The following is a 19,468-nucleotide window of genomic DNA, read 5'->3' on the forward strand; positions in this document are numbered from 1 at the left end:
CGTAAAATTTTTACCAGCTGTACACAAGAGGTAGTACAGCAGAAAAAAGCATCATAGACACTTGAGCGTCTTTATGCACTTGCAACACTTTAGTCACCACTTGCTCAGGGTAAGTAAAGCATCTCTAGCTTTCTAAGTCAGCTTTACAGAAAGGAACAGGTGAGTTTTAGTCTCTGAGCTGGTAGACTTTCAGGTCTGTTTTGCAAGGCTGCACTCTGTGCTTAATTTCCCTTTTACTGCCTGCCCTAGGTTTTCATGTGATGCCCAAGGCAATGTTCTCTTATGTGCTACTCCCACCTACTGCAACAGTCCCCAGGGAAGGCTTTGGGGCAGGAGATCACATTGCTATGGGCATTATCTCTCTCCAGCCTGTATTTGGTGAGTCACGGATAGCACAAACATAGGTTTGAGAAGTGTTTTATTGAGAACTCATTCTGCTCAGAAATAGGTATTGTTTATTTCTGGGGGTCCATTTCTGACACCAGCATTGTGACATCACCATGATCACTGCAGCAAGCTGCTGTGATGTCACAGAGAAAGAGAGTGTGGGCCTCTGTGGAAGCGTCCCTGGTTGTGGGGAAGGGGCAGAGAAGGGGATCTCTGCACCCAGCAGAGTAGGAGGGCTACTCTATAGGCCTCTGTCGAGGGAAAGCCCGGTGTGTGTGTGTGTGGGGGGGCGGGTCTCTGTTCCAGAGCAGTGGGTCTTAGCTGGGGTGGGAGGGCACCAGGGAAGGGGGGAACCTGGCAGAGGGAGGCTCCGGGGGGATTCCGTGCTCGGGAGAGTTGGGATGGGGGCGGATCTCGGGCGGGAGGTCCGGGAAGCCGATATAAGAGCGCGGGTGAGGCGAGGGGTCCCAGGAGCCGGGCAGGGGAGGGAGGGAGCCGGTGTGGCGGTCCCGGGCGCTGCCCCCTCCCCCCCGTGACATATCTGGGTGAGGGAGTATTGGGGTCTCTGTCCCGGGGGCGGGGGGTTTCTCTCCCCGGCTCCTCCTCACCGAACACGGAGCGCAGCGAGCGATCCACCGCGGGGTCCCGCACCGCCAGCCCCGCCATCCTTCACCCACCGCCGCTGCAGCGCTTCCAGTCCCCCCCCCGCTTCCGGCACCCTCGTGCTCCGGCTGGAAACAAGCACAGCCACTTCCGTTCCGCTCGAGCCCCGCCAAGGCTCCAGGGTGTTTCCGGACAGCGGACAGAGTCTAGCGGCGTTGGCAGGAGCGAGCTCTGCCGCCGTAACCAGGCGACCGGTCCACAGAAAAGATGGCGGCGGCAAGCACCGACCAGCAACAACGACTCCGTTCCGGTGGGAAACACTAACCCCGCGCCTGTAGTTCCGCGCACGTCTGTGCCTCGGAGTCTCCCTCGCGGGGCAGGGAGCCGCGTCCAGCCCAGAGCCAAGGGCCGGGGCAGCCAAGCAGTGAGGGGGCGGGGGGCGCGTGGCAGTGGGGTAAGGGGGAGGAGGAAGGGGGCGCGTGGCCGTGGGGTAGGAGGGTGGGCGGCAGGGGGCACCTGGCGGTGGGGCGCAGGGGCGGGAGCCAGGGGCTGGTGGCGGTGGGGAGGGTAGGAGACTGTGCTGGGGCGGATGCGAAGGATGTTGTGCGGTGGTTGGAGCAGAGGGTGATGAATTCACTGTGATTGGTAAATAAATGGCGTGGCTGCTCCTGCTTAATCCTGCTGGCACTGCTACTCTCCGTGCCCTCGAGGGAGGCAGGAAATGCGCCTCGGGGGTTGCCACTTCTCCTGGGATTCTGCAGATTGTCCCACTTGTAACAGGGTGGCCAGTCGCTGGCCCGCGAAGCACTTCCAGGGCCATGAAGCATCCTCACGTTGCCCTTCAAGCACACTCACAGAGGTGGCAGCCTCACCGGCCACACATCCATCAAAGCCCAGTCCGGTTACCACATGGGCTGTGAAATCCAGCTCAAGAGGTGCTGTAGTGCTAACAGGCAGCATTTCTCTCTGCCACCTCCCATTTTCCAAAGGGAGACTTCTGGGCATTTCTGGCGTAGGTCATGTTAATAAAGCTGCGCCCACAGCCCTGATTGGGTTGCTGGTGTGTGGTGCTCTCCTGCGACGCAGCTTTGAGGTGCACACCTAGAGCATACAGTGCTATGCAGGGCGTTGATAATGGGGATATGGAGACTTCTGCCTCCATAAAGGCAAAAATCCAGCCCATGTCAATAGTAATCAAAAGTCACCAGGATCTAATGGCTATTTGGTAGCCTGTGTGAAATGAGTTCGTTGCTCTTGATCTATCTCCTAGTATATAAGTGTCCACATCACACTCTGGTCCTGTTGTTGGCATCCTTAGCAGAGAGATCGGGGCTATAGGTTGCAGCAGTTTGCATCTTCAGTGTCTCTTTTGGGGAGAAGTTTTTGGATGCTGAGAGACATTCAGGCTGCAGCTCCCTGGAATTGCCAACCATGGGTTGAGTAGCTTTGCCTACTGCCAAGCCAGACAACTGGGTGGTGATGTTTTCTTCTCTTTTAGGTTCTGGCAAGATGGATGCAAAGAATTTGAATTCTGGTCCCATCTCTGTACTTATTACTAAGTCACAGTTTGCCCAGCGGTTCAGGTGCAGTATGGACATGCAGATTGGAGGGAGAAAGCTGAAAGACATTGTTGTACCTGTATTGAGCTGAACATGTGGTCATTAACATGGCAAAATAGAGTAAAAAAAACTTATCCTGTGGATCTGGGCTCACTTGAGTGGGAGCAGAACTCATAGTTCCAGACTAGTGCCTCACTACTAGTAATAATTTGCTTATATCAACACACAGCCCCAGCTTCAGAGCATTAGGGGCTGCAGTGGAATTCTCACTTTCACAAATGATGGACCATTTGGTTGATCTCAGCCCAATCCTTAATGGGCATTGATCTACTTCCCAAAACTAGCACATACTATAAATTGGAATGATTGCCGGTACCCATTCATAGTCAGGCCAGGGTGATGAGAGGTCAGAAATGAGATACAGAGCTTGCACAGCTGGCACTTGCCTGTACTATGGTTGCTCAAGTCAGCAATGACATCTCAAAGCCTTTACAAAGGTGGGTAGATATCATCCCCATTTTACAGAGGGGACACTGAGGCACCGAGGGATGCAGTGACTTGCCAGAGGTCACTCAGTGAGTCGTTCACAGAGCTGGGAATAAATTCAGGTCTCCTGACACTAGACCATGCAGTTTGTTACTCCAGGAGATGGTGATTTAATCAGACCAGGACTGAACAATGTGTATAGAGTATTGCTCTGCTCAGGCTTACATGAGAGGGTTGCAGAAAACCTAGAGGCCATAATGTCAGATGAATAAATACCTGAATACATCCTTGGACTTGCAGGGGGTATTTGGAGAAAGAGAGGATTCTGGATGTCTGCCATCGTGTGCAAAAGCTCCTGGATGGCACAGTGGCATTGCCTGTGCTGGGAGAGAAACTCACTGAGCAGCACCTGCAGGAGCTGCGGGAGAGCCTGCCCCCTGAGACGACATGCACACTGACGTGCATCCAGGTCAGTAAAGCACTGGCTTCCACAGTAGAATCAGGGGTAGGATTTACCGTGCCGGGCTCTTGTGCCCCATATCCCGTCTCTGCGAATGGCTGCATCCTCAGGGGTCATTGGCATGCCAACCCCTCCCATAATGCACAGTAGCCATTTGTACAATACATCACTTGAAGACAGTGAAATTCTTTCCTGACCCCTTCTGCCATCAGCTTAAGGGGAATTTGACTGAAATTCCCTGGGACTATCTTAGCCTTGCCTGGCGCTGGCAGGGAGCTCTGGAGGGCGTGGAGGCTAGGTAGAAGAGAAAGCAAGTTTCACTTTATAGTTTGATTCAGTTCCTATGTGTTTTATTTAGAGCCCAGTCCTGCCAGCTGCAGAGTGTGCTCCATTCCTGTGGAAATCAGTGAGAGATGAGGCTGTTCAGCAGCTTGCAGGAAGCACCTGGAACCTCAGGATCAGATCCCTTTTTCCTGTGAGGTTGGGAGCATGTGCTGGGATTGTCTGAGTTCAGCAATCCTGAGTTCTACTCCTCCCTAGCAGGGTTTGATTGAATTCCTAAGTCTCAATTGCGGGTCTCCTTGGCAGGGACCTCATGTGTCACTGATGGAGCAAAGACTTTCACTCTAGTGCTGTGGGAGATGGGATTGCAGGGAGCAGTAATATTCCATTTTAGCTGCTTTCCCGTGTCTGTTTGCACAGGGCTTACTAGGTGCTTCCCCCACAGCCGGCTCGGAAAACACCCAGCACCAAAAGGAATAAATTCCTGCGGCATTAAACAAGCAGACAAATTTCTCTGCTTTAAAAGGAGGAGATTGTGCCCTCCTTGCAGGGTTCCCAGGCCCATCACAGTCTCCAGGAGCTGCCAGGGCAATGGGTAACTCATTGCCTTTATTTAGAGAACAGTAGCTGCTCCAGCCTGAGGGACTTTATCTGGAGATGGTGGATGTGGCCATGGGTCCTGAAGCCCCTTCAGTCTGTTGTGGGTTAGTGCAGCCAGTACGGTGGAAGAATCACACCCGGCAAGCTGGACTTTCCAGTCCCTGGGGGAGGTAAAGGGAAATGATCCAGCACAGCAGCTGTGGTAGGGAGATTCCTCCCACACATATCCTGTCACAGGCTCTCTCCCTCCCTGCGCTATCTCAGCATCAGTTTTTTCCTTTGTGTTTCTTTCCGAGAACCCCCTTCCCTCGAAGGCAGCACGAGTCCAGTCGCCCGCCCGGAAGCTGTGCAGGGAGCTGCAGCGTTTAGTGTCAGACTCTGGGGGCAGGTGGTCAGATGAGCTGGAGGACGATCTCCCTCGTTCCTGGCAGCAGCATGGAGACCTCGTCCTGCTGAGCAAGGACAGCTTCAGGGCTGCATTGTGGAAGGAACTGGGTAAGAGAGACCTGTGGCTCTGTCTTCCAAGATGCACTGAACCAGCCTCCGCTAATCCACCTGCTTGGGGCTCTCTTCCAGGACTGGAGCTCTGGGAAACAGTTGCTTCTGCTCTGGGTGCCCGACGCATAGCCAAACAAGGGCGAATATCACCAGATGGGGTACGATCCCCCACAGTGACCCTGTTGCTGGGGCAGGATGGCTGGGTGGAGCATGTGGACAATGGAATCAGGTAGAAGGGGGGGATGGGGTAGGGGCGGAAGAAGCAGGAAGGGGCTGTCGAGCCAAGATGCCCCTAGGAAGGGGTCACTGGCCAGCCCCATGTTGGTGGCTCTCACTGGCCCTATGGTGTTTTCCCAGATACACGTTCGATGTGACCAGGTGCATGTTCTCTCCTGGAAACATCACAGAGAAGTTGCGGGTGGCGTCGCTGCCATGTGCCGGGGAAGTGCTAGTGGATCTCTATGCAGGTAACTGTCTCTGGGGTCATGGGAAAGGGCCGGCTTCCTCCTCTGAGTCTTGGGAATCATGCTCCTCTCTGTCATTCTGAGGAGTTTGCTGGGGCTCTGACCGCAGAGCCTGTGGGCCGTGGATTACTGCTCCCCATCCTCCTGTCTGGAACCACCCCCGGCCCCAGATAACATAGACTGCCCTGTAGATCACAAGAATTCAGTTCATCCCAATGTTCATTATTTGCTCAGCACTATCCATCCAGTGGCATCCTCCACCCCATGCTTGCTGTAGTATCTGTCCAGTAGCCAGAGCTGTGTGCTTAACAGCAGCTTCAGCCCCTGGCACCTTCTCCCTCTCCCCCTACGCTCTGCCAACAGCCTCAATCCAGTCGTTCTCTACTGCTGAGAATGAGGCCTTAACCCTGAGCATTTTGTTCCCGCACTGTGGATGCCTCGGGACTGTGCTGCCAGCGATGTCTGTCTCCTGTGCCCTCAGGGATTGGCTATTTCACAGTGCCATATCTGGTTCACGCCGGTGCTGCCTTTGTCCATGCCTGTGAGTGGAATCCCCATGCTGTGGAGGCCCTGAGAAAGAATCTTGAGCTGAATGGCGTGCAGGATCGATGTCAGATCCACCAAGGGGATAACAGGCAGGTGAGCAGAGAGCAACCCTTCTGCAGCTGAGGGGGCACAATGGAGTCTTAGGGAGGGGAATTCCAAGGGTACAGCCCATGCTGCTGAGACCCCCCTAAAGGGGGTGATGTGCCTCTGAACTCTAAGCCGGCTCTAGATGTCAGAGGAATTCCTTTCCCAGGAAACTGCTCTTCTCCCCCCATCCTCTCCTCTTTCTGATGTGGCAGAGTTTCTTCCCCATGGTACAAGAGATGGGAGCAAAGGTCCAAAGGGTCTGTGTGGGAGAGGTGGGCTCTGTTATGTTTGCACACTGTAGGAGACAGGGACCTGGTGCACTGAGGTCTGGTCAGACTGACTCGGTAGTTCTAGAGCTCAGAGACGAGAAGGACCTAATAGGTCTCATCTCCTGGAGGGCTTGGAGTGTGTGTTCCAGGGCGGTGTTCAGTGCCCCAAGCAATGGGACTGCACACCCTTCCCTTAGGAAACTGTAGATCTGTCTTCCTGTCAGGACTCCTGTCTGGTTAGCCAGCAGGCCCAGCTCATCCTGTTGCTCTCAGAGACATCCCCATGTGCGTCCTAAATAACTCTCACATGTCAGACACTTGCTTCTGGTTATCAGACCCCGCTACATCCTTACTAGTTGTTCTGGCCACGTCAGGCCTGACACTCAACTTCGTTATTATTATTTATGTTACCTTAGTACCTAGCAGCCCTAGCCAGGGACTGGGGCCCCCACGTGCTACTGCTGCACAAACACAGATGGTCCCTGAAACAAGGAGCCTTCAATCCATCTTGATGCCTTTCTCTGTCTGTCCGTAACACAATAACTTTTGAATGCTGCAGCCAAGCAGTTCAAATTTCAGGGAATATTCTCAGCCTCAATGTAATTGTCTGTGGATCAAAGAGCCATTTGATGGCAGCCAGTATCCTCAGCTCACCTCTGTGCAGCCTTTCAATACAGTTTAAAATGTGTCAGAATGACACAACAAAATGAGAATGGTGGGGAGAAGGAGGGCATGTGGGGGCACTTAGCCCCACGCATGGGAGACCTGGGAATGGGGGAGAAGGATGGCATGGGGGGTACCAAGTCCCTGGCATGGGGAGAATGGGAGACCCGGGAATAGGGGAGAAGGAGGGCCTGGGGGGCACACCGAGCCCCTGGCATGGGGAGAATGGGAGACCCAGGAATGGGGGAAAAGAAGGACCTGGGAGGCACACCGAGCCCCCGGACTTGGGGGAGGAGATGGCGGTGGGTTGCAGGGAGTCCCTGAAATAGAGGGGAATGGGAAGGTGGCACACAGGGAGCTTGTAGAGGAAAATGGAGGGATGCAAGGAGCATGTGCAATGAGCTCAGCCTACAGAAGCAATGATGCTAGTTAATTCTCAGGTAGGACAGGGGCTGGAGGTGGCTCTGAGGAGGTACAAGGGCAGTGGTGGAGCTTCATGGTTCTGGTGAAAACTTTATATATTACTCTCAACTCACAGTAAGAGCATGAGAGCAGTGCCCACTTTCACCCACCCCCTTCCTATGGTAGATGGCAAGAGACAGCTGTGGCAACCTTTATATACTGTTATATTCCCCTGAGGGAAAGAGAAACTTTCCATGGTCTGCAGTGCCTTGCTTGGTGTATTTTCCCCTCCCTGACATGGGGCCCTCTGTGGTGTATGTCCTTTCACCATGCCATCCTCCTCACCTCCCCGTGTCATTTCCAGCTAGAGCTGCAGGACGTGGCCAACAGGGTGAATCTGGGGCTGCTCCCCAGCTCAGAGGAGGGCTGGCCTATCGCCTGCCAGCTTTTGCGGAAGGGCACAGGGGGCATTCTCCACATCCACCAGAACGTGGAGTCCTTCCCAGCGAAGGCTCATTTGCACAGTGGCCACTTGGAGGAGCAGCAGCTGCAGCAATGTCCAGAGCAAGCTGTATCCAACAGGCAGGAGGACAGAATGGGCCAAAGGAACCGCAGGAGCCCAAAGAATGCTGACATCATGGATTCTGGGAGGGAGACCCAGGCAGCTGCGACCAGAGCTGAGTGGCAGAGGTGGGCAGAGACCACAGGAGCGCAAATCAGGGTTCTGCTTCAGCAGCTGCATGGGAAGCCTTGGAGGACAAACATTCTGCACATTGAGCCAGTGAAATCCTACGCACCCCATGTGTATCACATAGTCCTGGATCTGGAGTGCCGCCCCCTCTCTTAGTTCACAGGGGGAGAGTGGAGTGCACCCTTGAGATCCCCAGGAATGTCGCCCTCTCTGATAGCAAACACTCAGGGGGAACTCTGGGCCCAAGCCTGAGAAGTGCACAAAGCCTACACAGAGTTGAGTGCTCCCAGCTGGCACCCTGTGAACTGGTTCAGTCTGACATTGGTTTTTGCCTTTGCTCTCCTGGAACCCCTCATCTCTCCAGACTGGCGTGTAAGAGCTTGACCTGACCATCATGGTGCTCCCTGCAGCTGGTGCATTCCCTACTCTTTGTGATCTTCACTCTATTTCCATTGCCTGCAACCAGGTAAAACATTTGTTGTAAGTTTTATCTGCATGGGTCATGTCTTGCTGTTTTTCCCAGCGGGATGGCAGAGTTCTCCAGCACTCAGCTCCAAACTCTGTTCTCGCCACTGATTCCAGCAAGAGACCTGGGCATATAAACTTAGCAGAATGTCTGAGTTCAGATTCACCAGCTGAGCCAGAGAGCATCTAGTCCTGCACAGAGACTGCCACTGGTGCCAGACTGTGGGCAAATTGTGGCTCTGTGACCACTAGGGCCTAGGCTGAGCCCTTGTGATCTAATCAGAAAACGCTGAGAGCTTTTCTCGTGGTATTCATTTGTTGTGGACATGTGAAGAGCTCCAGGACGTAGTGCAGTCCCTGTGAGCTGACCTTGCTCCCTCCACTGCTGTCCTGGTCTATTCCTAATTACCACACTACAGTCCTGATCTTGCAGTGAGCCCCCGTACAGGCAGATCCCCACTGATGTAAGTGGGGCTCAGTGTGGAGCCAGTTGTGGGATCGGGCCCTATGTACTTTATCACAACAGATATGAACTTTCCCGTTTCTTAGCATCTAAGCGGGCTTGTTCATGCTTTTGTTCCAAGCCTGGATCTGAAGTTGCTATGATGTTTGCCCACAAGTTTCAGGAAGCCCAGGCAAGCAGTTCCTCTGCTACTTCCTGGGATTTTTGGCCTGTCTCTGTTTAAAATAGTGAGAAATGAATGCATGTAGTGCTACTGAAAGGTGCCAAACTGAGATCCCTGGAGACCAGAGCCTCTCCCCACAGAACAGGTGCAGAGTCGGTGCAAGATTTCCCCACCCAGCAATTCTGCCTCACTCCTGCCCTGGATGGAACATAGGAACTGCCAAACTGGGTCACGCCAGTGGTGTATTGTAGTCTCCCATCTCTAACAGTGGCCAGTGCAAGCTGCTTCGGAGGAGGGTGCAAGAAACCCTGCAGAAACCAGTTATGAAATATCCTGCCCACAATAATAATTGCTTCCTAATCCCTGTATGTTAGAGGCTGGTTTGTGCCCTGAAGCAGGAGGTCTTAAATCACTTCCAAACCTCTGCATTATTTGTAACCTTCACCATTCTAACTTGTGATGCCAATCCTTGCTGAGGTCAGTGAGATCTTGTGGCGGTGAGTTCCACAGGTGAATTGTGTAAGGTGTGGAAAAAGTATTTCCTTTTTATCAGTTTTTAATTCACCACCTTTTGCTTTCATTTTGTGTCCCCTTGTTCTTCTACAGTGAGAGAGGGTGAAGAAAAGCTCCTGACCTGCCTTCTCAATACCATTCATTGCCACCTCCTCTCCAGTGATTAATGCTAAGAGGGTAGCTGCCCATTTAATCCTTGGCCTTGATATAGAAACTGCCAAATAGGAAGCTATTTGGGATGTTGGGCTTTTCAAAGGGGCCACCTGTTCACTAGGAACTGAACTGGAACCACCACATTGATTTCACATAACCTACTGCTCAGCAGCCATGCAGTCGCAATGACTTCCAGTTACTGCTGATGGAGGCTGCAGTCAGGCTTGTGACTAAGAGGAGAAAGGCTCCGGATTTCTCTTCCAGTTGCTACTGACCTAGGCTGCAGTCAGGCCTGTGACTGAGAGGTGAAAGGCTCTGGATTAGGGCTGTTGATTAATCGCAGTTAACTCACACGATTAACGAAAAAAATTAATCGCGATTAAAAAAATTAATCACGATTAATCGCAGGTTTAGTTGCACTTAAACAATAGAATACCAATTGAAATTTATTAAATATTTTGAATGTTTTTCTACATTTTCATATATATTGTATTCTGTGTTGTAATTGGAATCAAAGTGTTTATTTTTTATTACAAATATTTGCACTGTAAAAATGATAAACAAAAGAAATAGTATTTTTCAATTCACCTTATACAAGTTCTGTAGTACAATCTCTTTGTCGTGAAAGTGCAATTTACAAATGTAGATTTTTTTTTGTTACATAACTACACTCAAAAACAAAACAATGTAAAACTTCAGAGCCTACAAGTCCACTCAGTCCTACTTCTTGTTCAGCCAATCTCTCAGACAAACAAGTTTGTTTACATTTACAGGAGATAATGCTGCTCTCTTCTTATTTACAGTGTCACCAGAAAGTGAGAACAGGCGTTCGCATGGCACTTTTGTAGCCGGTATTGCAAGGTATTTATGTGCCAGATATGCTAAACATTTGTCTGCCCCTTCGTGCTTCAGCCACCATTCCAGAAGACGTGTCCATGCTGATGATGCTTGTTAAAAAAAATAATGCGTTAATTAAATTTGTGACTGAACTCCTTGGGGAAGAATTGTATGTCCCCTGCCATATATTTCATGTTATAGCAGTCTCGGATGATGACCCAGCACAGTTCATTTTAAGAACACTTTCACTGCAGATTTTACAAAAGGGAAAGAAGGTACCAATGTGAGATTTCTAAACATAGCTACAGCACTCAACCCAAGGTTTAAGAATCTGAAGTGCCTTCCAAAATCTGAGAGGAATGGGAGTATGGAGCATGCTTTCAGAAGTCTTAAAACAGCAACACTCCAATGCAGAAACTACAGAACCCAAACCACCAAGAAAGAAAACCAACCTTCTGCTGGTGGCATCTGATTCAGATAATGAAAATGAACATGTATTGGGTCTGCTCTGCTTTGGATAGTTATTGAGCAGAACCCATCATCAGCATGGAAGCATGTCTCCGGGAATGGTGGTTGAAGCATGAAGGGACATATGAATCTTATTTACATGCCAGATGTGCTAATCTTCTGACACCGGCTACAACAGTGCCATGGGAACTCCTGTTCTCACTTTCAGGTGACATTGTAAACAAGAAGGGGGCAGCATTATCTCCTGTAAATGTAACCAAACTTGTGTGTCTGAGCGAGTGGTTGAATAAGAAGTATGACTGAGTGGCTTTTTCCTTTCCCGATTCATCTGAGTTACCTGCCCAAATCAAAGATGGTCGCTGTGTGCGCTGAGCCCTGGCACTGGGGGAGAGTGGCAGCAAGAATCAGCTACCTTAGCTGCTCCAGGTCAGCTCTGTGTTTTCCTCCAAATGTCATTTGCTGTTCCTTTGTGGAGTTCTTATGCATGAAGGGGCTGCTCCCTCTACACCTCGGGATCTTGTTGGCCAGGCACATAGTTTTGGGAAGGCAAGCTGATGGGGGAGCCCAATGGTGTCACACAAGCCGCTGTGTCACCATAGGAGGTAGACAGTCAGGAGTGGGAAAAAAATTACGGCCACGCCCTTGAGATGAGCGAGACAGCTGTTGCCCTTCTTTGTTAGGTAGTTTCTAGTTGGTACCCACAGAAAATGCATGGAATTGAGAGATCACATGTTACTGCTCATTCTCATCTGCTCCTCTTCCCTTGCCTACTACTTATTTGTGACTGGCAGTATACCAAGATCACAGGTACTCTGTGTAGAGGTTGGCCCTTGCGCAGGAAACAGAGCAGTTGGTTGGTGTATTTGGCTTTGAATTCTGATTGCAGACCCGAAGCTGTATTGCACACCTTCATGTCCCTGGTCACGAGAACCATGCCATCCAAATGGCAGAGCCTTTCATTTCAAGGAGATGCAGGCAAACAAAGGAAATGATGAAACAGATCCCTGATATGCAACTTATTCAATAACAAAAGTTTCTCCCACAGTGAACAATCAATGAACAACCCCAACTGGACGGGGAAGTGGTTGAAACGTGTACAACTGCAGGAACTATTTGGAGCTTAGAGCATTACATTCACATGGGCCAAATAATCCAGCCCAACAGGTCACACCCGGCAGCTAGATGCCTTCTTGCCTGTCTGTGAGTTGCTGCCTGGGAGATAGTATAATAGCTGCTGCAGTCTCCTCCTCTGTGTGTACCCATGCTGCGCCGTGATCGGGGTTGCCCAGGTGTTACATACACACCCACCCACCCACCAACCACTGCCAGCCTCCAAAGCTTTTCACTGTCCTCTTTGAAATGTGGCGATCTCTCTCTCTAAAAATAACTGGAGTAGTTATTCATGCTTTGTGAGTGAGGGGCTGATAGCACTGACTACAACCAATTCTGTTATGTAGGACAGATGGGTGTGACGCCTGCTGCACAGTGCACCTGAATTCTGGCCTCAGAGCATCCCTATAACCACAGTCTTGGGCCCCAAATAGTTCTGCTAACAAAGCTTGATCCTGAGATGCAGCAGTGCATGTATCAGTAAACTGCTGCCAGTGCAAATTCAATTCTGGCCTACAGCACTTTGGGCTATTTCTGTCTTGGGAATGCACCTTGTACTTCTGTTATTCCTGTCTTAGGTCCTCACAGATCTCCCCGGTCCTGCTGTACTGTCCCTGTAACTCCAGCTCATGTCCCATTCACACTACCCTTACTTGATGTTCTTGTCAACTGCTGGAAATGGCCCACCTTGATTATCACTACAAAAGGTTTCCCCCCTCCCTCCCTCCCTCCCCCCGCTTTCCTGCTGGTAATAGCTCACGTTACCTGATCCCTCTCCTTACAGTGTGTATGGTAACACCCATTGTTTCATGTTCTCTATGTATATAAATCTCCCCACTGTATTTTCCATTGAATGCATCCGATGAAGTGAGCTGTAGCTCACAAAAGCTTATGCTCAGATAAATTGGTTAGTCTCTAAGGTGCCACAAGTCCTCCTGTTCTTTTTGCGAATACAGACTAACACGGCTGCTACTCTGAAAACTACCCTTACTGTGCATCTGTGCTGGGGTGACCCTACAGCCCTGAGATCTGGTTGAGGGAGAAAGAGAGTGTGTGGAAAGAAGTCTCTCGTTGTGCTTTTAATTCTGGCTCGTTCCAGATACAGCATTGCCTTTATGTGCTTCCCTCTGCCTCTGATCCCTGAAGGACAATAGCAGAGAGGCTGAGAACTCCCAAGAGGGTGGTTTTATGTGCACACCTAGAGCTCTCCTTTATAACACAGAGATAGAGCGGAGTGTAAATGATGGTGACTCATGTGTATTCTATGAGCCACCTCCCCACAGCACAGGATGTCACTGAATCTAGAGCAGTGCCTTTAGAGTAGCAATTGGATTCATTTTAGGGAGCTCTGGGGAGCAGCAGAGGGGGCCAGTCAGGGTGAGGGAAGGAATTTACCCAGGTGATGCTGGCATGGTTTTTGAGGGTTCAGTCAAGAAGTTCTGCATGTTCCTGTTGTTTCCCTCTGCAGAGGGAGAGCTTTGCAAACTAGTCAGACCCCACCCAGATTAATTTCTACTGTAGCAGTTTCTGTGTGTGTGCTCTCTGGGCGGAGCTGGCTTCCCCAGCTCTCATGCTGCAGGAGCCTTCATGCAAATAAACCACAAGCTCTACTACAGCAAAACACACTTGGGTGACCATGGCAAAGCACAGAGTGACCTAAGCCAAACCTTTGGGTCTAACTGCCCCCACACTTTGCGGGGAAGGAGACTGGACCTGAACAGGATCTGTAACTTAGTTTCACACCAGGTCCCTGTTTCTGTAATGGGCTGAACCAACATCCTGGACTCAAACAACCCCAACTATTGAGGATTCCAAAAGCCAGAAATGTATTGCGCTGCTCAGGCCCTTTTCCAGTGCAAAACAACCTCCAAATCTAGCATGCAGGGCCCTTCTAGAAACCAATCCTGGGAATCCAAGATAAAGAACTTATGGGGCAGATTTGAGTAGTTCAGAGAAAGGGGAAGGGGCCCAGTCAGCTCTGCATGTTCAGGAAATGCTGGTGACTGATGCAGATGTGTTCAGACAGGGGGGGATGGAGTCTCCTTGCCCTTTTCATTCCCACGCTTTAAGGGCAGCCTCTGAAGAGCCTTCCCATGAGCTTCTGAGCACTGGGAAGCAACACAAACAAATGGGATTTTATTCTCCTCCTAAATAAAAAAAAGGAGTGGTTGGTTCTTCTAAGACTGTCTGCTGTGGTGCTATAGCCTGAATTACTTTAGCCAGTAGCGTGGCCTGTAATCACAGCAAGCAAGATTAGTAACCACCACCTGTCAAAACTATATCAAGGGGTTGTATTATATCCTTAACATATGTCACCTGTTATAATCAAAGCCTCAGCTTGTTTTATATCCTGTGCTCAAAATGAGTCTGTGTGGCTAAGGCATTGTGACACGCCTGCAAAAGGACATGCTACTCAGAAGAGTTTGAAAGAGAAAAACAGATCCCGTGTGTCCTTGGGTTGAAAAGCAACCTGCAAATGCAGATGATCAAAGAGGTGTTTAACTTGGCTACAGTATAAGAGGCAAAAGACATTCTTAAATGCTTTGATGAGGTGTTCAGTGGGCTGAGGTACATTAAGGACATAATACAACTCCTGGATATAGATCTTGGCATGCTGCCAAAAATACACATCACAGAATGACCAATGGGCATGGATAAAGTAAAATCTGAAATTGACTGGAGGGTAAAATTGGATCTTATTGAGCAAATAGAGATGCCAGCTGACTGGGTTAACAGTGTGGTCACTGGAATCATAACAAACAAGGAGTTGTATAGTTCCCTGCCCTTTGTACTGGGCGGAAGTATAACAAAGTCTTAATGTGAGCAGTAGCTTAATATCATGTTTTGTGTTTCTTCCCTACATCCTAGGGACTGATTCTATTAAGGTTTGTCTTCTGTTTCTTTTCCCCTTGTGTTGCTTGGTGTTTTGATCTTTATTTACTGGCTGTGATCATTTTGTTGTTAAATTTTACTAGTAAAAGAAGCAGCAGCAGAATTCATTAGCAATTTGGGGCAGTGGCTGAGAGCCAGTTTCATCTCTGCACATCTCACTTGCACGCACCATGTAAAAATCACAGAATCTGCAAGCCAAGACCTAACCTGCAAACTGATTGCTAATTCATTTGCACATGCAACTATTATCTGGCTCGCACAGGGTTGCTCCTCTGAGCTGAACCAAATCCAGGAGTTCTGTCCCTTCCCTCCCATAGATTTTAGGGTCAGAAGGGATCAGTATGATCATCTAGTCTGACCTCCTGTACAGAGAATTTCACCCAGTAATTCTTCCATCTGGCTAAATAACTTGTGGTGCAAGTAGAACAGAGAATCTACCACATCCTTTGGGTAAACTGTTCCAGTGGCTAATTATCCTCTGTGTTAAAAATATCTGCCTTGTTTCTAGACTGAATATTTCTAACGTCAGTATTCAGCGATTAGATCTTGTTATGCCTTTGTCTGCTACATTAAAGAGCCATCTAATATTGTCTGTCTTCTTCCTTTGTGAGTAATTCTAAGACCATGGGCAAGTATCTCAACCTTCTCTTTGATAAACCAAATAAAATGAGCTTCTTAAGTGTCTCATTGAAAGGATGGTTTTCCAGACCATGAATTATTCTTGTAGCTCTTTCTAGGCCTTTTCAAATGTTTCAACATCCTTTCCAAAGGGTGGTGATCAGACTTGAATACAGTATCATCTCCCTACTCCTACTTGATAATCCCCCAGTCAAGGATTGCATTAGTCCTCTTACCCATAACATCACTTGGGGAGCTTTGGTTCTCTGCCATGATCCCTAAGTCCTTTAGTGTTCCCCTTTCACACCGACTGCACATTTACAAGCACTAGCCAAGGGGCTGCAGAGCAGAATTCAGGTGTGTGAGATTGCAGGGGACACTGGTTTGCGCATGCAGACGCTTGTGTATGTAGGTGTCAACACGGGACTCTCTGGGCTGCTGCATGTCAGAAGTAAGATGTGCCAGCAGAGCTTTGTGTAGGCCCAGGCCTGCAACTGCAGTGATGCTGTGAGAGCAGTATTCAAGTGCATTGTCAGAGGCATGCAGCTTGCATGGTCACCCACCTATACTGTGTACTGTAACTGGCTGTAGTGACTGGTAGCAGCCACTGACTTCATGAGCCTATGATTTTTCAAAGAGAGAGAGAGTGAAACGTTTCAGAGAAGATAGTGCAAAGCTTGAGGGCTGGGCGGTGATGTTGCGACTTGCGTGTTATGTGGAGGTGGCACAGAGAGAAACAAGGCCAGTGTGGGATTGATTAGTGCAGCCATTGTGCTGACTCTCAGGCAGCAGTCCCCAGATAAAGGAGCAGGCAGCTACCTACAGGGTGTGACCTGTTAGGCTGCAGTGGTTGGGCCCATGTAGATATAATGCTCTGAATACTAGAAATGTCTCCTCGGTTAAACTTCTGCTTGTTTCAGCCACTTACTGTGTCTTGTTTAGGTTGCACACTGGCTGTGCACTAACCTGAACTTCCTTTATGGAATAAACTGCGTGTCCTTTCCTAAAAGGAAAAGTCCTAAATTTTCAAGATAGGACATTAGTAAATGTATTGGGTCAGCATACTACCTTTTTACCTCCCAGGGTTAGAATTCACTATGAGGATCACCCATGCATTGAGTTTGATGTTCTCAGACTAGGATGGTGGAAGCATTTGCTCACTTCACAACATGGAAAAATGTATCACTGCTAGCAGTATTGGCTTGTGTTTTTTACATTGGATTACCCAACTGTGGCTCGAGGTGGGAGCATGCCGCAGGTCAGGATTAAGATGGTGTGAGAGAGCTGTGGGCGGCCCCCAGTACTGGATTAACAGTGTGATTGGAGATCAGCAGCGAGGTGCATTGGCAATGCTGTGTGTGTGTGTGTGTCAGAACTGACACCTGACTGGCCTGATTTATGTCTGACTCCAGACAAGTCCTGCCTGTCAAGCTCCTTCAACATCACAAAGCCCTATAGCTCATCAGAGCCAACCTCATGCAAGGCTGTTCGGGCAGCTGCATCACAGCAGGGTGGGTGTTCAGGGGAACAGATGTGAGAGGGAAGTTCTGCTGTGTCACCTTAGCAAACATTTACTGAGCAGCCATGTTAGGGCCTGCTCCCAAGAAGTGCTGGGTACCTCCAAACCCCAGCAGATGCAGGTGCTCAGCACCTCTCAAGATTGGGTCCTCAGCACAGTCCTTTTCATTACTGCTAGAATGGGGGAACATCCCGACAGGGACTCAACATTCAAGTCTTTCTCAGTGTGACTGAGTTAGTTTCAGGTTGTGTAGTGTGTTAATGTGGCAGCTCTTCACCTCTGGAGACGGGGGTCCAGCTCTGGCTCAGGTCAGACCATGAAGAAAAATTAGTTGCATGGTTCCTTGCATGTGCTTAGAAACATTTTTGCTTAGAAACATTGCAGAAATCACCACACACAACCGTGGACAGTGCCAGACTGGGGTCTGGATCGTCCAGTGCCTATCACCAACACTGGCCTTACCAGCTTCTTCAGGGCAAGGTGCAAGAAGCCCCAGAGTGGACAATTCTGGAATAGCCTTCCCAGAGGGGAAGTTTTTCACCAACAAACTGGGTTAATTGTTGGTTTATGTCTTCAGTTATATCCCTTAACTTATTTAATCCTTTCATCTAATTGGATACTCTCCTTTTCCACATCCATATCTAGTCCTTTTTTAGCCCTAAGCTCTTTACTATCTTATAGCAGTGAGTTCCACAGATTATTATGCATCATGTAAAAATATATTTCCTTTCATCAGTTTTAAATTTGCTGCTTTTCAATTTCATTGACTGCCCCCTTGTTCTTGCATTGGGGGTGTACAGGGCACCTGAATGGTCACCTCTTCATGTAAAGCCATGCCAAGTTGATGTCTGATGCCAAGCGATGTCACCCCTGAAACTCTCAGGGGATGCTGCATAGTCATGGCCGGATGCACTGGCCGAGTTGGAGGTGGGACTGGAACAGCAGGGGTTGGCTCAGGAGGATGGGGGGGCTGGAACAGGGCAGGTGCTGGCCCAGGATGGGGGGCCATTACCAGGGCGGAGGGGGGGCTGGAACAGGGCAGGCATTGGCTCAGGAGGGGGGTTACTAGGGCTGGGGGGATGGAACAGGGCCGTTGGTGGCTCAGGATGGGGGGCCATTACCAGGGCGGAGGGGGGGCTGGAACAGGGCAGGCATTGGCTCAGGAGGGGGGTTACCAGGGCGGGGGGGGCTGGAACAGGGCAGGCATTGGCTCAGGAGGGGGGTTACCAGGGTGGGGTGGGGGGGGCTGGAACAGGGCAGGCATTGGCTCAGGAGGGGGGTTACCAGGGCTGGGGGGATGGAACAGGGCAGGCATTGGCTCAGGAGGGGGGTTACCGGGGGGGGGGGGCTGGAACAGGGCAGGCATTGGCTCAGGAGGGGGGTTACCAGGGCGGGGGGGGCTGGAACAGGGCAGGCATTGGCTCAGGAGGGGGGTTACCAGGGCGGGGGGCTGGAACAGGGCAGGCATTGGCTCAGGAGGGGGAGGCCCCTGGGGGGGGGTGTCCTGTCCCCCTCCCCGATGCTAGGGGCCCCATGCGCTCCCCGGCTCCTCCCCGGCTGGGCACGGTCCCTTTCAGGGCGGGAGCAGGTGCGAGGGGGCGCGGCCCCTTTAAGGAGCCGGCCCCGCCCACTCGCGGCGAAAGTTTCAGCCTGGTGCAGCCGGGGGGCCGGGAGACGCTGCAGGTATCGCTCCGGGCTCCGCCCAGCCCCCTTCCCTGCGGCTGCTGGGAGTGGGTGGTGCCGGCCGGCGGGTGCCGCTTGCGGAGCCGGGAGCAGCGGCGCATCGGGGCGGGGTCCGCAGGCAGGTCCTTGCGGGCGGGCCTGGGGCCGGGGCTACGGGACGGTGAAGCCCGAGGAGCTGCGCTGCCGGGCAGGGGGCGGCCTGGACACTCCTGTCTCCGGCCCCAGCACCCGGTCCTGGCGCTGCCCGGCCCTGGGGGGCAGCGGGGACACGTGGGTGCCGGCAGGTCCCTGTGCCGGAGCGGGGGCATCCCCCAGCCCGGGGGGCGGACGGCGTGACCGGGGAATTGCTGGGGCGCTGGTGTTCAGGGGCTGCGGGAAAGGGGCTGCTGCTTTGGCCGTGGCCTGACTCTCTCCTTGCCTTGCCAGGGGCTTTCCAGGGCTGAGCGATCGCTGACCTTGTGGCGGAGCCCGGACATCGCCGAGCTGTGTGTTGTTTGGGGTGCTGGCCCCAGGCCCGCTCGCTGGGACGGGCTGCTGGTTGTGATCCTGACTTCCTGGCATTCCTGGAGAGGTTTGTCTTTCGGATA

The 19,468-nt window shown here is 51.1% G+C and overlaps 2 protein-coding genes across 8 annotated transcripts in view; one reads left to right on the plus strand and one right to left on the minus strand.

Moving 5' to 3' along the window:
• The window catches only part of CSTF2 (cleavage stimulation factor subunit 2), a 54,925-nt gene extending 53,662 nt beyond the window's left edge, over positions 1–1,263 (minus strand). For 2 of the 3 annotated variants that reach the window (XM_073360831.1, XM_073360829.1), the window contains exon 1: positions 996–1,262. In XM_073360831.1, the coding sequence (XP_073216932.1) occupies positions 996–1,053 (58 nt within the window). In that variant the 5' untranslated portion in view covers positions 1,054–1,262. Of the gene's footprint in view, positions 1–995 lie in introns of all 3 variants that reach the window. The other variant, XM_073360830.1, reaches the window with a different exon arrangement.
• TRMT12 (tRNA methyltransferase 12 homolog) lies at positions 1,172–10,235 on the plus strand. Of its 5 annotated transcripts, XR_012160917.1 has the most exons (9): positions 1,172–1,300; positions 2,489–2,573; positions 3,336–3,504; positions 4,674–4,872; positions 4,954–5,104; positions 5,233–5,342; positions 5,821–5,978; positions 7,671–8,463; positions 9,695–10,235. XR_012160917.1 is itself a non-coding variant. In XM_073360835.1 (8 exons), the coding sequence occupies exons 1-8, from the start codon at positions 1,258–1,260 to the stop codon at positions 8,151–8,153; spliced, it is 1,398 nt and encodes a 465-aa protein (XP_073216936.1). In that variant the 5' UTR covers positions 1,172–1,257; the 3' UTR covers positions 8,154–10,235. The 5 variants fall into 5 exon arrangements, 4 of the variants coding, with proteins under 4 accessions (XP_073216936.1, XP_073216937.1, XP_073216938.1 ...); XM_073360835.1 differs by having other exon boundaries at positions 7,671–10,235; XM_073360836.1 differs by lacking the exon at positions 1,172–1,300 and adding an exon at positions 1,315–1,414 and having other exon boundaries at positions 7,671–10,235.
• The last annotated feature ends 9,233 nt before the right edge of the window (positions 10,236–19,468 follow it).

The sequence above is a fragment of the Lepidochelys kempii genome, chromosome 9, assembly GCF_965140265.1.
Source record: "Lepidochelys kempii isolate rLepKem1 chromosome 9, rLepKem1.hap2, whole genome shotgun sequence".
Lineage (NCBI taxonomy): Eukaryota > Metazoa > Chordata > Testudines > Cheloniidae > Lepidochelys > Lepidochelys kempii.

Coding starts and splice junctions, on each gene's coding strand:
- TRMT12 (XM_073360835.1), top strand. CDS start 1,258: ATGGCGGCGGCAAGCACCGACCAGCAACAACGACTCCGTTCCG. Junction 2,574..3,335: donor CAGTTTGCCCAGCGGTTCAG/GTGCAGTATGGA, acceptor TTGGACTTGCAG/GGGGTATTTGGAGAAAGAGA. Junction 5,343..5,820: donor GCTAGTGGATCTCTATGCAG/GTAACTGTCTCT, acceptor CTGTGCCCTCAG/GGATTGGCTATTTCACAGTG.